Below are 15,156 nucleotides of genomic sequence, written 5' to 3'. Positions count from 1 at the left end.
CCTGGTGGGGTGTGGGACCCAGAGCCCCGGCAGGGCACAGAGGCCTCCCTAAGGACACAGGGAGGTGACGGCCACCACAGGACAGACTAGAGACTGTGAAGGAGTTTAGGGTGGTGGGGGTTGGCCAAAAGTGTGCCCAGCACAGTGGGAGCTGGACCCTCAAGGGCCTGGCATATCTGTGGGGAAGGCAAGGACTGTCAAGGGGTCTGTGAAGGTGAGAGATTCATGGAGGGAGGGGGCAGGGAAGAGGAAGGAAGGGAGCCCAAAGGGTTGGGTCTGCCTCTTAGATGGGTACCCTAGGGCTGCCTTAGAGAGCAGGGGGGGACCTGGGTCAGGGTGTGGTGAGACCCTGCTGTTGTCCCAGTGACAGGGGAAGGTGCTTCCTATCTGGCAGGACGTGGAAGTAGATCTGTCCAGCAGGGTCCAGCCCCTCCAGTGGGGACCTCAGGCTGCCTAGGCAGGATCAGGAGTCGGGAGAGAAGGGCCACACGGAATGAAATCACTGTGGTGTTTTATTGGCTGTGATTCCATCCAGAGACTACACACGCGACGGCCCCCGACATGCAGGAGGAGGCGCAGGCGCAAAGACAGAAGGACGGACGACACCCACAGTCTACGCTAAGCTCAGCTGCTCCGGGCGCTCCGGGCGCTGGGAACGGGATGCGGGGTTTCTACGAGACAACGCCCTGTCTGCTCAGAGCTGGCTTTTCAAAGTGTGAAAACAGGCATTTAAAAAAGACGTGGGACCAGGAGGAGTCAAGGAGGACGCCGGAGGCGCGGGGGCGCAGCGGGGCGGCGCGGGGGCGCGGGCACACGCACTCCCGTCGCAGAGCAGGGGCGCGCGGTTAGTATTGCGGTCTATTGATATGGCTTCTCTAAAGAGCGACGGGGGCCGTGCCCCGGGCCCGCAACACGTGGACACCATGAATTAGTGATCGGGACAGAAAGGGGCCCGAGCACCGAGTCAACGGGCTCTGTCACGATGAAACTCCCCAAACACGTAAGACCTCATTTACCTGAGATTCAACAGATCGTGATGCAAAGGAAAACAAGGATGAAGGAACAAGGAAGGTTCGGGAGGCCCGCGGTGGTACCCGTCAGACTCCGCCTCCACCGATCGTAAGGCCTCCTGGCAGGCCCCACCTCGGGGGGCCTGCACCCTGCAGAAGAGGCCAGGGGCGGCCTTTGTCTCCACACTCCTCTCCAGATGCACGCACTCCTGCGAGGGCTCTGCGTCTCCTCCCAGAGCTGGGGCGGGTGGGTGGGTGGGTGGGAGGGGGACGGCGGGGTGCAGAGGGAGGCGGCAGGGGATCCCCCCATTCAGAGCAGCCTCCAGGGGTTAGATCAGAGGTGGCAGCCAGGGAGGGGGGTGGCCGGGCCCTCGGACTCCGAACTCCGGGGCAGAGTTACAGGGGTGTGTGAGGGTCAGCGTGTATTCCGCACTGGGCGGGGAGGGCAGGTGGGGGGGGGGGTCTGAGAAATTTCCCCCTAGGCCTATTGCTTTGTTTCCCTCAGTTTAGAAGAGAACCGGGTCCTGGTATTTCTAAGAAGCAAAGCCTTCCAGAGGAGTGGGCCGAGAAGGGAGAGTGAAGGACAGGGAGAGACAGATGGACAATGAATGTGAAGGGGGGCCGGTGGAGGTGGGCAACCTTCAGCAGGAAGATTAGAGATCCTGCAGCCCAGGTGTAACCGCAGAGATGGGGGTCTTCCCACCCCTGTCCCAAGGGTGAGGCTGCTCTCCCCTCCCAGCTCCTCTCCCAGCCTGCACGCCCGCCTTCCCCCCACTATGGCTGTGCTCCTGAGTTTGGGACCGGACAAGCGCCCACCAACGCAGGGACGGCGCACCCAGGGTTGGTCGAGATGCTGGCCCTTTCGGTGGCCCTGGCCTTGGGCACTGCGGGGTGGGTGTGAAGGGCGGGAGCAGTAAGGGACTTCCCAGGCTCTGGGGGAGGGTCCAACCCAGAGGAGCACGTGGGCTGGTCCCGGGGGCGGGGGGCGGGCGCCTGCAGCACAGACCGCAGGGATCCAGGGGAGGGGCGGTCGCCTCTACCCCCGGGGGCGGTGGCGATGGTGGTGCTGGGAGAGGGTGGGAGTGAGAGGTGCGTAGGCTCCCGAGGTGTGAGGGGGACAGGGGCTGACAGATCTAGGACTATGGCTTATATTGGCGTTGGGGGGCTGCACTCTGCTCCCGACATCCCTTCAGGGGCCTCCGGAGGGCACGGGCAGGGGCTAAATGGGAGATCGGGGCGATGGGGTTGGGGGCTCCGGGCGCGGGCAGGCTGCCGTCCAGCGCAGGGTCGCTACTTCTTGAACATGTCCTGCAGAGGCCCGGGCAGGTACTTGATGACCGTGTCCAGGATGCTCTCGTCCTCCTCCTCTGGCTCGTCCCCACAGCCCGGGGGGATGGCCTTCTTGGGCCTTGTCAGGCTGCCCTCCGAATTGGCCTCCATGGCGGCCTGGGCCTCCGCCTCGCGCTCCTCCTTCTTCTTGATACCGTACTGGGTGGGGAGGAGAGGGGGGCAGCCGGGTCAGCAGGTGTCCCAGCCCCCCACGGAGTGTGCGGAGACAGAGGAAGCCGGGCTTGGGGGGGGGGGGGAGGGCTTGTTGTGGCGCTGTGGCGGAAGCAGGGGGGCGGTCCCTATCGGTGTCCCTGCCCCACCCCCAGCCCTCCCCGCTGCCATCCTGCTTAGCCTTCCCGGGAGGCTGGGGCTGTGGTCCAGGAGCTGTCTGGTAAAGAGCCCACTGCTCCGTGGCTGGCAGGCCCACTCAGCCTAGGTCCCCAGTCAGGTGAGAGGTGCTCACACCTCAGGCCTGGCCCATCTCCCCAGATGGCCTGGATAGCCAGCAGACTGTGCACAGTGGCAGCTCTAGATGGCAGCTCTGGAGCCCCACCCAGGCTTGTGCTCAGCCAACGCTCCTGGGCACCCCTGGGCCCCCATTTCCAGTTTCCCCTCCGTAGTGGGTAGAATTGTGAACCCCCAAAGTTCATGTCACCTGGAACCTTAGAATGCAGCCTTATTTGGAAATAGGGCCTTTGCAGATGTTATTAAGGTAAGGAGATCTTCCTGGGCCCTAAATTCAGGGAGAGTTTCCTTGTGGAAGAAAAACAAGGACAGAGAAAGCCATAGGAAAGTGGAGAAAGGCTGATTACAAGCCAAGGACCCTGAGCATTGCCCGGAGCAGCCACAGGAGATGAGGAAGGGTTCTCCCCTGCAGGTTTCAGAAGGAGGGAGCCCTGCCCACATCCTGATTGTGGACTTCTGGCCTCTAGAACTGAGACAGTAAGTTTCAAAGAGACCAATACATGTTCCCTACCCCCAGGCCCACCACTAGCCCCGCAGGATTGAGGAAGATGAGTCTCTGGTCACCAAGAGGCCTCCTGCCTCAGGGCTGGTGGGAACTGGGTGGGGTCATGCTGGACTCACATCTCTCTGATGGGCCAAGCTTGGGACCCACTCAAGCTGGAAAGAGGGCACCCCTTAGGCAGGTCTGAGGTTCTGAGTCACACATGAGCACACAGGAGCTGAAGCATTAATATGGGTAAAGAGGGACAACTGGGGACAGTGTATGGGGGCAGGGTTTATCCACAGACTCCAGATTTCTACTGGGGAGCACACAGGCATGATCACCGGCCTTGGGGAGAAGGTGTTTCTGCCCAGGGGGAGGACTGACCCCACTGCTCACTCATCTCTCTTTGCCAGCCCATCTTCTGCTTTGGGGCTGGTGGGGAGGAGGGAAGTGCTGACTCTCCAAGAAGGACCTTCCTCTGCTTCCAGATTTCAGGGGAACTGGCTGTGTCCTAACCCCAGCCTGCTGAAGACACAGGCGGCAACCTCTGCCTCTGTCTGCTCCCTGAGCCTGCTGGTGGCTTCAGGCATGGGGGAATCGATGGCCACCTTCAGCAGAGGTCAGAGGAGGAAGCCATGCTCTCTGGTCCCCTGTGACCACAGCACAGCCCAGGGCCTCACTGGGCACCTGCCAGACAGAGAGAGGAATGCGGGGCTGTTGGGGGCACCCAGAGAACACCTTGGGCAGTGGGCACATGGACCAGAGGGCCCTTCCTACTGAGCCCTGATGTCAGGTCAGACAAAGGCACAGAGTGTGACAAACTGGCCAGATACTAGGCACTCCCTTGCACAAGGAGCTCATGCCCTCTCCCTGGGTCACCACTCTGGGACAAAGTCCTGGTGGAGAGAGTGGCCCCTAGGCTTGGAAGGGGAAGGAAGGACATGTGGCTTGGAGGCCTGTGGGGTGGAGCTTGGGCAGGGGAGAGAGACACTGCCAGAAACTAGGTCAGACCAGAGAGAGCTTCCCCCCAGCCAGGAACACAGACTCCAGCAGACTTCTCCAGCCAGACGGCCTTGCACGCGGCAGGAACATTCATGCGCTGGGGGTGTCAGTCTTGGGGCTGGGCCCAGGAGCCTGCACTCACGCTCACCACCTGTGCTCAGGGGACACGCATGCTATGGCAAGAGCACACAGTGCAGCTGAACAGAGGAATCTCCCCGTCTGGAGAGGCAGGCTCTGGCCCAGCACTGTGTTGGCGCTGTCCCCTCTGGTGCCCCCAAAGGAGACCCTGGACCCCAGCCCAGTCACTCCAGTAAAACTCAAAGTCATTCCAAGGATTAGGTCCCTGGGCTCCGCCTAAAGGTCACCATGTTAGGGGAGGGACTCCTGAGCTAGGCTCCAGTGGGACCTGGCTGGGAGCTGCTCCAGACACAAATGTCCAGCTACAGACAGTCCAGGCACCCACTGGAGGTGCCCAGCCTCCACACCAACTACGGAGATGGCAGGGTCCCACCGCACACCCAGTGGCTGGGAGGAGCCTGGTGCTAATTAAGTGAGGATCTGTAACATTCCCAAACAACAAACAATCGGCAATCACATATTTGCTTGTTACTTTGACCACAAACCTCAGACTAAGCCTTGAGTGATCCCAAGGGGATGTGGGGGACCTGGTGGTCTGAGATCCACCAGCATGGTGCTGGGAGGAGGGTGGTTGTGGCTCAAAGCTGAGAGGGTCTCCAAACCTGGTGGTGGGTGTGCAAACCAGGCGAGTATGCAAATCAGGAAATGCATATGCAAACCAGGCAGCACATAGGCAAATAAGCACAGGTGAGTCAGTCTCACAGGTACACAGCGATGGGGTCGGGAGAAGGAAGTTATGCCCACCAGCCCTAAGGTGAGACATCCTAAAAGGCTGTTTCTGCTTTCCTTGGATGAGGTCGCCGAGGGACCTGGGTGCCCCAGAGGATACGTGACCCTGGCCCCTATGTCCGCCATCTGATGGCCCCCCCACCCATCTGGGGGCCACCCTGGACTGAGCAGCTCCTTTTCTGACCAGCCCCCAGGAAGCCTAGGGGTACATGGCGCCAGGGGAGGACTGGAGGAAGCCACGTCTTGTGCCTGGGGGTCAGAGAGCGTAACCTGGGGGAGCCACACCTGAAGAGGGTTCAGGGTTCCCACCTGTGGGGAAGAGGAAAAAAGTGGTTACATAGGCCAGTGGAAGAGGGCTCTGCAGAGAACCCAGGGGCCTTGAGTGGCAGACAGACCTCTCAGGGGCAGGACCTGGGGGCTAGGTGACTCAATGGTGCTATAGGTACAGCAGGGAACAGGGGATCCCCCCATGCAGGCAGGTGCCCTGCCCTCACTCACTCAGCAAGGGGGTCAGCTCCAGCCCTGCACCCCACACCATCAGCACACAGCCTCCACTCGGACTCTGAGCTTCCTCCATTTTCACAGGGCCCTGGAGCTCATAGGAGGGGCCACATTCTGGAGGTTGGAATGGTGGCACTGGGACAGCCTGGGCCTTCTGGGGCTCCAGCATCCAAAACATGTCAGACCCCTTACTGAGTTGCCTCTGACCCAAGTATGGAGGGACAGACCATCGTCCCCATCTGCCCAGCACCAGCACCACCCCCTACCCAGTTCCTGGCCAGGTGACCACTGTCTCATTTATCTCTGTAGCCACACAGGAAAGGCTCCTGCCTTGCAGACGGAGTTTGTGGTGTCCAGGTGGACCCCAACAGGTGTCCCCACACCCATGCCTTCCCTGCAGGTGGACCCTCTGGGGACAGTCCCACTCATCCTATCTAATCCCACAATAGCTGGAAGAATGATTAGGCTGCCAGGTAAGGTCAGAGCCCCTGGTGCTCTGACCCCTGCCCCTGGGTTCAGCCGATGCCACCGTGCCCCACTGGGCCCATGGGAACAGAACCCAGATGTGCACGGGAAAGAGTTCTCCACTGGGCAGGGGCGAGACCCAGCCTCCAGGGGTGGCAGAGAAGCTGAAGGCACCCAGCCAAGGGGATCCGGGGTAGGGGTGCTCATGTGGGGAGAGAGGGGGTCCTGAGTCTCTTCCAAGGGATGTTGCTCTCCACAGAGCCACCCCAAGCTTGGGGTCTGGAGGACAGAGTCCATCCTTGGGAGAGCTCCCTGAGTGTTGCTTGTCCATGGAGCAGTGGGACACCTGCTGCTCTCATGGAGGAGGCACCTCCCACTTCCTCCAGGCCTCTTTCTGTGACAGCTCCCACCAGATCCCCACAAGGAGGAAGAGGACCCTGAGCTCATGCTCACTCGAGTACCCACTCCCTCACTCACTCTCTGGCAGGGCACCTATTGGGCTGGGCTCTGTTTTAGCCGACAGGTACAGAGCCAGACACAAATAGCCAAAGCTTCCACCAGCCATGTGGGGGTGGGCAATGGACAGCAAACAAGTGAAAAATAGGAGTGGGTCAGATCAAAGTAGGTTTGGGGAGCAAAAGAAAGCAGGAGTGGGGGAGGATTGTGTGGAGGGTGGAGTGGGAAGGGAGGAGCCTCGGGAGACATCCAGGGAGAAGCAACCAAGCAAAGGCCCTGGGGCACTGGCAACATGGACCCAAGGAGGCCCAGGCACAATGGGCACAAGTCAGCACAAGCCTGGGGCTGGGGCCCGGGATGAAACAGGAGCCCAGGGGCAGTCTGAAGTGAGGAGGGACAGAAGGGGGTTTCCATGTTAAAGATAAAATGAGTTGGAGCCTATTGAGCTCATGATCTCTCACCAACAGCACTTGAGTCCCTGCAGGCCAGGTGGGGGCTCAGGGGAAGGGGTTCACTTGGCATCTGCCTCCTGATGGGGGAGACGCCCCCACTGCACACCCCAGGGCTCCAAGCCCTGTCCAAACACTGTGACCTCTTTGTGAGGCTCAAGGGCAGATCCCCCAGGACCCATCACCGAGTGCACAAATAGACGGACAGAGAGACAGACAGGCTTCAGAGCACAGCTGCTCCAGCCTTCTCTGCCTGGGCATCTATCTGTCTCTGTCTCTTGATTCCTCCCCTTCTGCAGCATCCCCCTGTTCCTGACCCCTACAGGGATGACCCCTCCCAGCCTGGGCTGCCTGACCCAGGAGGCAGCAGGTGCTTGTCAGGGGTTCTCACAGCAAAACCAGCTGGAGCTCTCTGGGGCTCCCCAGAAGAGGTGTCCTGTGACCAGTGGTGGGATGTTGAGGTCTGCGGTCCCCCATCCCTGTCAATGTGGGGGCCCCGTGTAGCCTAGAGGTGTGCAGGCACCCCGGCTATGCCACCCCACCTTGGGAGGCCTGGCCCCTACCTCATGGGTGGGGACGGCCCTCCCTGGGTACACTGAGGCAGCACTCGGCAGGTGGGAAGATACCGGGGTCTAGGCTCTAGATCCAGCAGCCTGGGCATATCAGATGGTCCAGGGCCAGGGACCACAGACATCTCCTGAGGAGACCCAGTCCCCTACCGGCAGGTTTTATCTACAGCGTCTGGGAATGTCTCTCTCAGAACCCAGAGCCAGGGTCATCGGGGTGAGGGGCAGGAAGGAACCAGCAAGGCAACACCCCCCCACCGAGTCTCCTACCCAGGCACCTGGACCCAGCGACCGCCAGGCTGTAGGCATCTATCATGGAGGTGGGAGCTTGGGGACAGGGTGGCCTTGAAGACCTTGGGTGGACTCTCAGGTCCCCAGGGGAAGGCCCCATCTCCTCACCCGGCCCCCAGCCTGGCTCCCCCAGGTGGGGTTGGATCAGCTCCCCCAGCACGTGCCCTCTCTCCCACACTTCCAACCCAGCTGCTGGATGGGCCACAGAGGGTGGGCCATGGACATGCCCTTGGGGGCATGGACCCCCGGTGTTCCAGCACTGTGCTGAGTGTGTGACCTGCTGCCAGCTCAGCCTCGCTTGCACCCTCCCCCCTGGGCCTCGATTGCCCCGTCTGTGCCTGGCACAATGTTTTCACTCATTGCTGCACTTACTGGGGAAGGTAGCTCCGATGATCTCCAGAAAGACTGTGGTTGCCAGCCCAAGGCCCCCCCAAGCCAGACCTCAGTCTACAGACCCGTTTCCCCCAACACTCTGTTGCGAACCTCAGAAGCTATGAGGACCCTCTGTGGCTGCTCAGGTGCGTTCCCCTAATCCTGATGACTGCCCACCCAGGGCCTGCCTGAGAGCCCCCTTCCCTGGGCAGCCCGGCACCTACCCACTCTGGGTGGGGGTGTCTCCCTAGAGGCCTGGGGAGGGGGTTTGAGGGGACGGCTCCAGGAGGAGCCAGATGGGAGGCTTTCTCCTGCAGAAGCCACCGTTGGGCCCAGAGAGTCTGGGAGACCCTGCCATGAGGAGGGGACCCAGGCCCACTGTGGAGAGCAGGAAAGACTTGGTGTCCCACGGGGTGAGCCCTAACTCTGGCGGGCCTGTGCGGCAGACATGGGCTCCTGGGGGTGTGCAGACCTCTCTGCCCCGCTCCTGTCCCCTTGCACCACCTCCTGGAGCTTGGGAGTGCACCAAGCAAAGGTCTGTTTCAAGGAACCAGGCCAAGGAGTGGGTAGAAAGAGGTCTGATCCAGGGGGGTGAGGTGTGGGGTGCCCTGTCCAGAGTCTCATCATCCCTGTGCCCTGCGCCCACCTTGTCTCGGATGCCCTGGCGCATGGCCTCACGCTCGGCCTCCATCTTGGCATACTTGGCCTTGCGCTCCTCCTCCTCCTGACGCAGGGCCTCCTGGCGCTCCTCCTCCTTCTTGGCTGCATCTGGGTCCTTCTCCTCATCGCCTCCAAGCATCTTCCCCATGTCCTTTGTGGCCCCTGGGGACAGAGGGTGGTGAGTCAGGCCAGCTTCCCCTGTCAGCTGCTGCTGCCTACTGAGGGTCCAGGCCCCAGGCTCGGGTCCCCTCCATCTCTGCCCCTTCCCTCCTGGTGCTGGCCCCTGCCGGTTCTGGCGGATTCCACCCAGAGGAAAGCCTGGCCTGTGTGCGTTGGGGGAGGGAGGAGGTCTGTGCCGGCGGGGAAGTGTGATTACATGTGCGTGCATCTGCCCGTCTATGTGTGGCCGCGTCTGTGTGGCCGGGGCTGGCATGTCTGCTCTGGGTCTTGTGTCCAGAAGCTCGGCCTCCAGAAGGTGGTGGAAGGCTGGTCTGAAGGCATGAACACCTGGCTGGGGAGCAGCCCCGGGGCCGAGGTGTCCAGAGGCTCATGGGCAAGGGCTTGGCTGGAGGCTGTATGTCTGAGCACCAAGGCCCTAATTTCTCTGCCGCACCAGCCACCACTTTTCTCATGAGCTCCTGATTCACAGGCAACAACAAACACCCCCGGACGCCCTCTGGGACTCGGCCCACAGGACAGAGACATGTAATTACTGCTCCAGCTCAGCAGGCACGGCGGTGAGCCCGGCCCTTCCATGGCTCCTGGGAGCAGAGCCGTCCCACATTGAAGGCATTGTCAGGAGTGGGGGGGGGGGATTAGTGGGGGGGACTTCAGCCAGGGGCAGTCAGCTCCTTGGGGCGCCCCTGCTTGGCCAGTAGGAGCGAGGCAGCGTCCCCATCATGCCTGCATGCTTCCTCCGCACACCCTTCTGTTGGCCTCTGGCCTCCAACCCCGTGATGACCTACAGCTGCGCAGACAGCTGCGCCCATGCCTTGGCCATAAACCGTGAGGTGGAAATGCACAGAACCCCCTCAGTCAAGTCCATGCAGGTGGGCACGAATGTCACTGCCCCCCTCCAGAAGGGTCCCCTCCCAACTCCGTACTGCCCCTTCTCCCTAAATTCAGTAACTCTGGGTTCTGAGTCCCCACATCCACGTCTTGGCTCTTCCAGACGGTCATCCTCCTCGGCTCCCGCACAGGTCTATGCAGTCCTGAGCCTGGAGACACTCCCTTTCCGACTGCTCTCTGGGCATACACTGTCCCCACCAGTTACTCAGGACTGAGCCCAACCGTGTGAGTGGAGGAAGTCGTTTGCAAGACCACTCGCTGTTGATGGCAAGAGAACAACTCTTGGGGGACGCCTGGGCAGCTTAGTTGTTAAGAGTCTGCCTTCGGCTTGGGTCCTGATCCCAGGGTCCTGGAATGGAGTCCCACCTCAGGCTTCCTGCTCAGCAGGAGTCTGCTTCTCCCTCTGCCTGCCACTGCCCCTGCTAGTGCGCGCTCTCTCTCTTTCTCTGTTGAATAAATAAATGAATAAGTAAATACATAAATAAATAATCTTTAAAAAGAGAGAGAAAGAGAAAGAACAACTCTTTGGTTGAGTGTTCTGGGCTGAGAACTAGACGTTCATCAGGCTGGGCCATGCCCACCCCCTGTGGGCCTTCCTAGCTGCTAGAAACTCCCACAGTGTCTTGAGTGTGGGGTGCCAAGGCCACCATGTCACTGTGAGGTCAGGGAGCCCTCCTGTACTGGGCACTTGGCACAGATCCAGACTAACAGAAAACTAAAACCTCAGGGTCTGTTTTCAGAAACACCTGCCCAGTTTGATAAAGCCGATAGGATGCCAGTGATTCAAGGAAAAGCAGGTCATAGAGGAGAGTCACTTCTACACTCTGCTAGTAGTTGCCCAGAGAAGCAAGCAGGATCTCTCTGCCTCCTGCGTGGCAGTCGTCTCTGGCAAATGTGGAGGAGGCAGGAGCAAACCCCACAGTCCAGGGAGCAGCTACAGTTTTCCAAACAGTGCCAAGTCCCACTTTTCTGTAACCCTCCCTCTTGAACTCGCTAATTCACACTAAAGTGAGAGTGACCAACTGCTCTTCCTCCCTCCTGAGAGAGTCTGGTGTACTCAAGCAGAATTGGGGGAGATGTCTGGGGGGCTCAGTCAGTCAAGCATCTGACTCTTGGTTTCGGCTCAGGTCATGATCTCAGCACGGAGTCTCCTTGAGATGCCTTCCCCCTCCTGTCCCCCCCACCCCCCTCTTTCCCCTACTCACACACTCTGAAATAAATAAACAAATAAAATCCTCTTAAAAAAAAATACCCAAAGCCGAGCTGGTGACCTGGTGTCCCCCCTCTCCCTCCTGGGAAGGAAGGTGTGGGACAGCTGGGGGAGGGCGGGGGGTGGGGTGCGCTTGCTTCTCCAACACAGCACATGAGCTATAGAGCTAGTGATGAAAAAAGCATCTACTGAGCGCCAGCTGTGTGCTGAGCTCTGCCACGTTAGGGTGGGCCTGGAGGTGGGGGGCGGGGTGTTGTCCAGGGCCCTTCTGGCTCTGAGTTTCAGGGACTCCTCAGGGTTCCTGGTGTCTTCTTCTGGCCCTCAGTTGAGCTCTGGGCTGATTCATTTGGCCTGAGGCTTAGGGAAAGTCAAGGGAGGGCCTGGCCCATCGGATGGAGGGGCAGCTCTGGGGGCCTGTTTGGCCTCCCCAAGGTCAGGGTGAGGGGACCCACAGTGGAGGTCACTCCATAGCAGAATGGATTTGTGCCACACCAGCTGGCTGCAAAGCCCTCATTGCCGGCATGGCACCCGGCCTGAGGGCGTCCACAGGGCCATTTGGCGAGCTTCCCTGGCCCCCAGCCTCCCCTGCATGGTCTCCACTGCTGCGCAGAACATGCCTCCGGAAGACCCAGCAGGCTGGGAAGTAGAAGTGTGTCCAGCACCAGAGCAGAAACTGCAGCAAGCTTGGTCCCAGCATGGGAGCTGGCGAGGAGGGGTGCGGTGCCCGGCCCCGTAGCGGCCCACCGCCCTCACAGATGAAAAAACAGACACGGAGCCATTCTCCCCCAACTCCAAGGTCCAGGTCTCTGACTGCAAAAGGGAGGTGGACTCTGTGCTCGGGGTCCCACAGCCGGGCCCCTTGCTGTCTCCGTGGGGGCAGGAGCGCAGGGAGGGGCACCCCCTCATCCTAACCCAGACAGGCTTTTCTGGGGCCACTCGTGCGCACTGGTCACCCATATAAGAGTAGTCACTACCATGGATGCGTTCACTTGTGGTACGTTACACATACTTCAAATTATGTGTATTTAAGTAACATATAAGTTACTGTTGACTTTTAAAACTTCATCTGGAAATAGTTTTAGATTTACAGACGTCACACAGGTACAAGGGCTCCTACACGCCCCTGGCCAGCATCTTCTAAGGTTTGCTATGATACATTCACCACAGCTAATGAAATCGTCACAGGGGCAACACTGGGAAGCAACCTACAGACTATTTAATGTCACTGCTGTCCCCACTAATGCCCTTTCCCATTCCAGGATACCATGTGATATTTACATTAAAGTCAATTTTTTAAAAGTGGAAAAAAGTACTTTTTACCTTGAAATAAATCTATGGGAAAGTTACAAAATTTAGTGGAAAACTAAACTATTCTAAATAAATACAGATACTTGTCATGTTAGTGGCTGGGGAGATTGCATAATGAGTCTCAGTCACAGCCCCAAGAGTTAAAAAGAAAATTCTGTGAAATGTGACAAGCTAAGAGTTTTGCATACAGAAAAGCTAAAGATGCCCTAAAGGCCAGGACAGACACCAGGAAAAGAACCAGGAAGAAAATGGCCCGAGCACACAGCCCTTGTGAGCTGCGCTGTGATACAGAAATTGGGATCAGAGAGGACAGCCCATACACCGCCCCACAAACACACCCACCCAGGACTTGGACACAGGGCCGGTGATGGAGGCGGGGCCTCAGAAGCCTGGAGAAAGAACCAGCTTTCCCTAAACGGGGCTGGGTTAAGTTTTTGGTGAGGAAGCATGACCCAGAACTCTAAGGTGACACCACAAATTCTGAGGTGATACCACAAATTACAGATCTGAATATGAACCCAAAATAAAAGTGAGGGAAGAGAAAACAGTCCTCAATTGGCCAGGTTTGTGTCCCCACAGGTACCGTTATTGAAATGATATTTAAATTTGTTTGCTTGCTTTTTCTTGTCGGTCTCTGCCAACAGAAAGTGAGTGAGCTCGACGAGATCACGGACCGAGAGCAAGGTTGAGTGGGCTGCGACCCCTCAACCTAGAGCTGTGTCTAGCATGTCTGCGTGCTCAATAGATATGGGGCAAATAACAAACTAAAATTGTAAAGGAAATGTATCATGCACTCAGCCACAGATAAAATCTCAGCAAACTCTACTGCTCATGTCCTAGTCCGTGATGAAATACTAAAACACTGTTCTCTTGGCTCAGCAGTGAGCAAAGGAAGCTCGCTTTCACCAATCCCACTCATCTTTGCACTAAAGGACTTAGTCCCTGCACTAAGGCAAGAAAAGAAAGAGAAGGCATGAAGGTTGATAGGGAAGAAGTTGCCCTTATTAATAAACAACATCAAAAAACCTCTGCTAGAACCAATACATGATCTTAGCACGGTCACCAGATATAAGATTAATAAGCAATAAATGGATTCTTTTATATACGAACAGCCAACAACTGGAAAATGAAATTTTTAAATAATCCCATTAAAAATACTGACAAAAACATAAAATATCTATGCCTCTGTTCTTAATAGATGTGCAAGTCTGCTTTACCTAAAGCCACAGAACTGTTGAGAGGAATTAAAGAAGACCAGAGTGAATGGAGGGGTGTACCACGTTCGAGGACACAGGGCTGCTGGGACGTCAGCCTTCTCTGGGCTGGTCTGTATATGCAGTGCAATCCCAAGGAAATGCAAGCAAGCTTTTTCGAACAAATTTGCCAGCTGATTCTAAATTCATGTGGAAATGGAAGAAGACCTAGAATAGAAAAAACATCTTTGCAAAAGGTGAACAGCTCTAGACAACTTACATGCTTGACTTCAAGACTTCCTATAATCAAGACAGTGCGCTATGGACAACAGAGTGGACATACGGGTCGATGGGATGGAACAGAGCCCAGAGATGGACCCACCCATATATGTTCAGCTGATTCTTTGGGACAAAGATGCAAAAATAACTCAATGAGGAAAGGACAGTTTTCTCACAGGGAGCACAACAACAAGCAAATAAGTATATGAGTAAATTTCTTCCCTTACCTCACTCGTTACACCAAGCTCCACCATAGACCTAACTGTAAAAGCTAAAATTACAAAAATCCTAGAAGAAGGCATAAGGGAAGAATCTCTGTGAACGAGTCTGACTTACAGAGATCTTTTTTTTTTTTTTTTTTTTAAAGATTTATTTATTTATTTATTTATTTATTTGACAGAGAGAGATCACAAGTAGGCAGAGAGAGAGAGAGGAGGAAGCAGGCTCCCTGCTGAGCAGAGAGCCCGATGCGGGACTCGATCCCAGGACTCTGAGATCATGACCTGAGCCGAAGGCAGCGGCTTAACCCACTGAGCCACCCAGGCGCCCCCAGAGATCTTTTACATAGGTGACGAAGAGCTTGAACTTAAAGGAAATATTAACCAGCTGGGCTCCATCCACACTAAAACCACATCCCCTGAGGTCTCGCCACCCCCACCCCTGTGGGATAGGCAGGACATGGGTCTCAGCTGCCACTGGGTCCCTCTGCCCTGCCTCCGGCCGCAGGGATGGTGTGAGGACACAGGCGGCCTCGCACCCTCTGTAGGAGAGGGCCTTGGAGTTCCACTGAATGTCCTAAGAAAATAAAAGGAGTGTCATGAAGATACCAAGTCCTCCCCCTGCACCCCCCCCACCTCCTTTGTTGGTGACACGGTTACTTTGCTAAAGAACTCCCAGCATCTGGGAAATACCTACCACAGCTCATCACGGAATACGGCAGAATGGCTAGACGAGGTATTTGTAGCTGCCGAATTCTTTGTCAGCACCATCCAGTCAATAACAGGCTGGGACACAAATGGGACAATGTTCTGCCCACGGTAATTACAGAGACGGCAAATGATCAGGAATATATTTAACAGAGACAGCAAACCTCTCCTAAGTGTCAGGCTCTGCGGACTGCGGATTCCTGAAGGCTAGGCTTACGGCAACGAGGCTGCTTGACACTGCCAAGCTGCTGCCCT

The 15,156-nt window shown here is 57.4% G+C and overlaps 1 protein-coding gene across 1 annotated transcript in view; it reads right to left on the bottom strand.

Moving 5' to 3' along the window:
• Positions 1 to 494: 494 nt before the first annotated feature.
• The window catches only part of CPLX1 (complexin 1), a 35,074-nt gene continuing 20,412 nt past the window's right edge, over positions 495 to 15,156 (bottom strand). Inside the window, exons 3-4 of the mRNA XM_059167718.1 lie at positions 8,904 to 9,079; positions 495 to 2,498 (exon numbers count right to left, since the gene is read on the bottom strand). Coding sequence (XP_059023701.1) covers positions 2,301 to 2,498; positions 8,904 to 9,079 — 374 coding nt within the window. The 3' untranslated portion in view covers positions 495 to 2,300. The remainder of the gene's footprint in view (positions 2,499 to 8,903; positions 9,080 to 15,156) is intronic.

Source organism: Mustela lutreola, chromosome 1 (genome assembly GCF_030435805.1).
Source record: "Mustela lutreola isolate mMusLut2 chromosome 1, mMusLut2.pri, whole genome shotgun sequence".
NCBI lineage: Eukaryota > Metazoa > Chordata > Mammalia > Carnivora > Mustelidae > Mustela > Mustela lutreola.
This window is presented reverse-complemented; position numbering and strand designations above follow the sequence as displayed.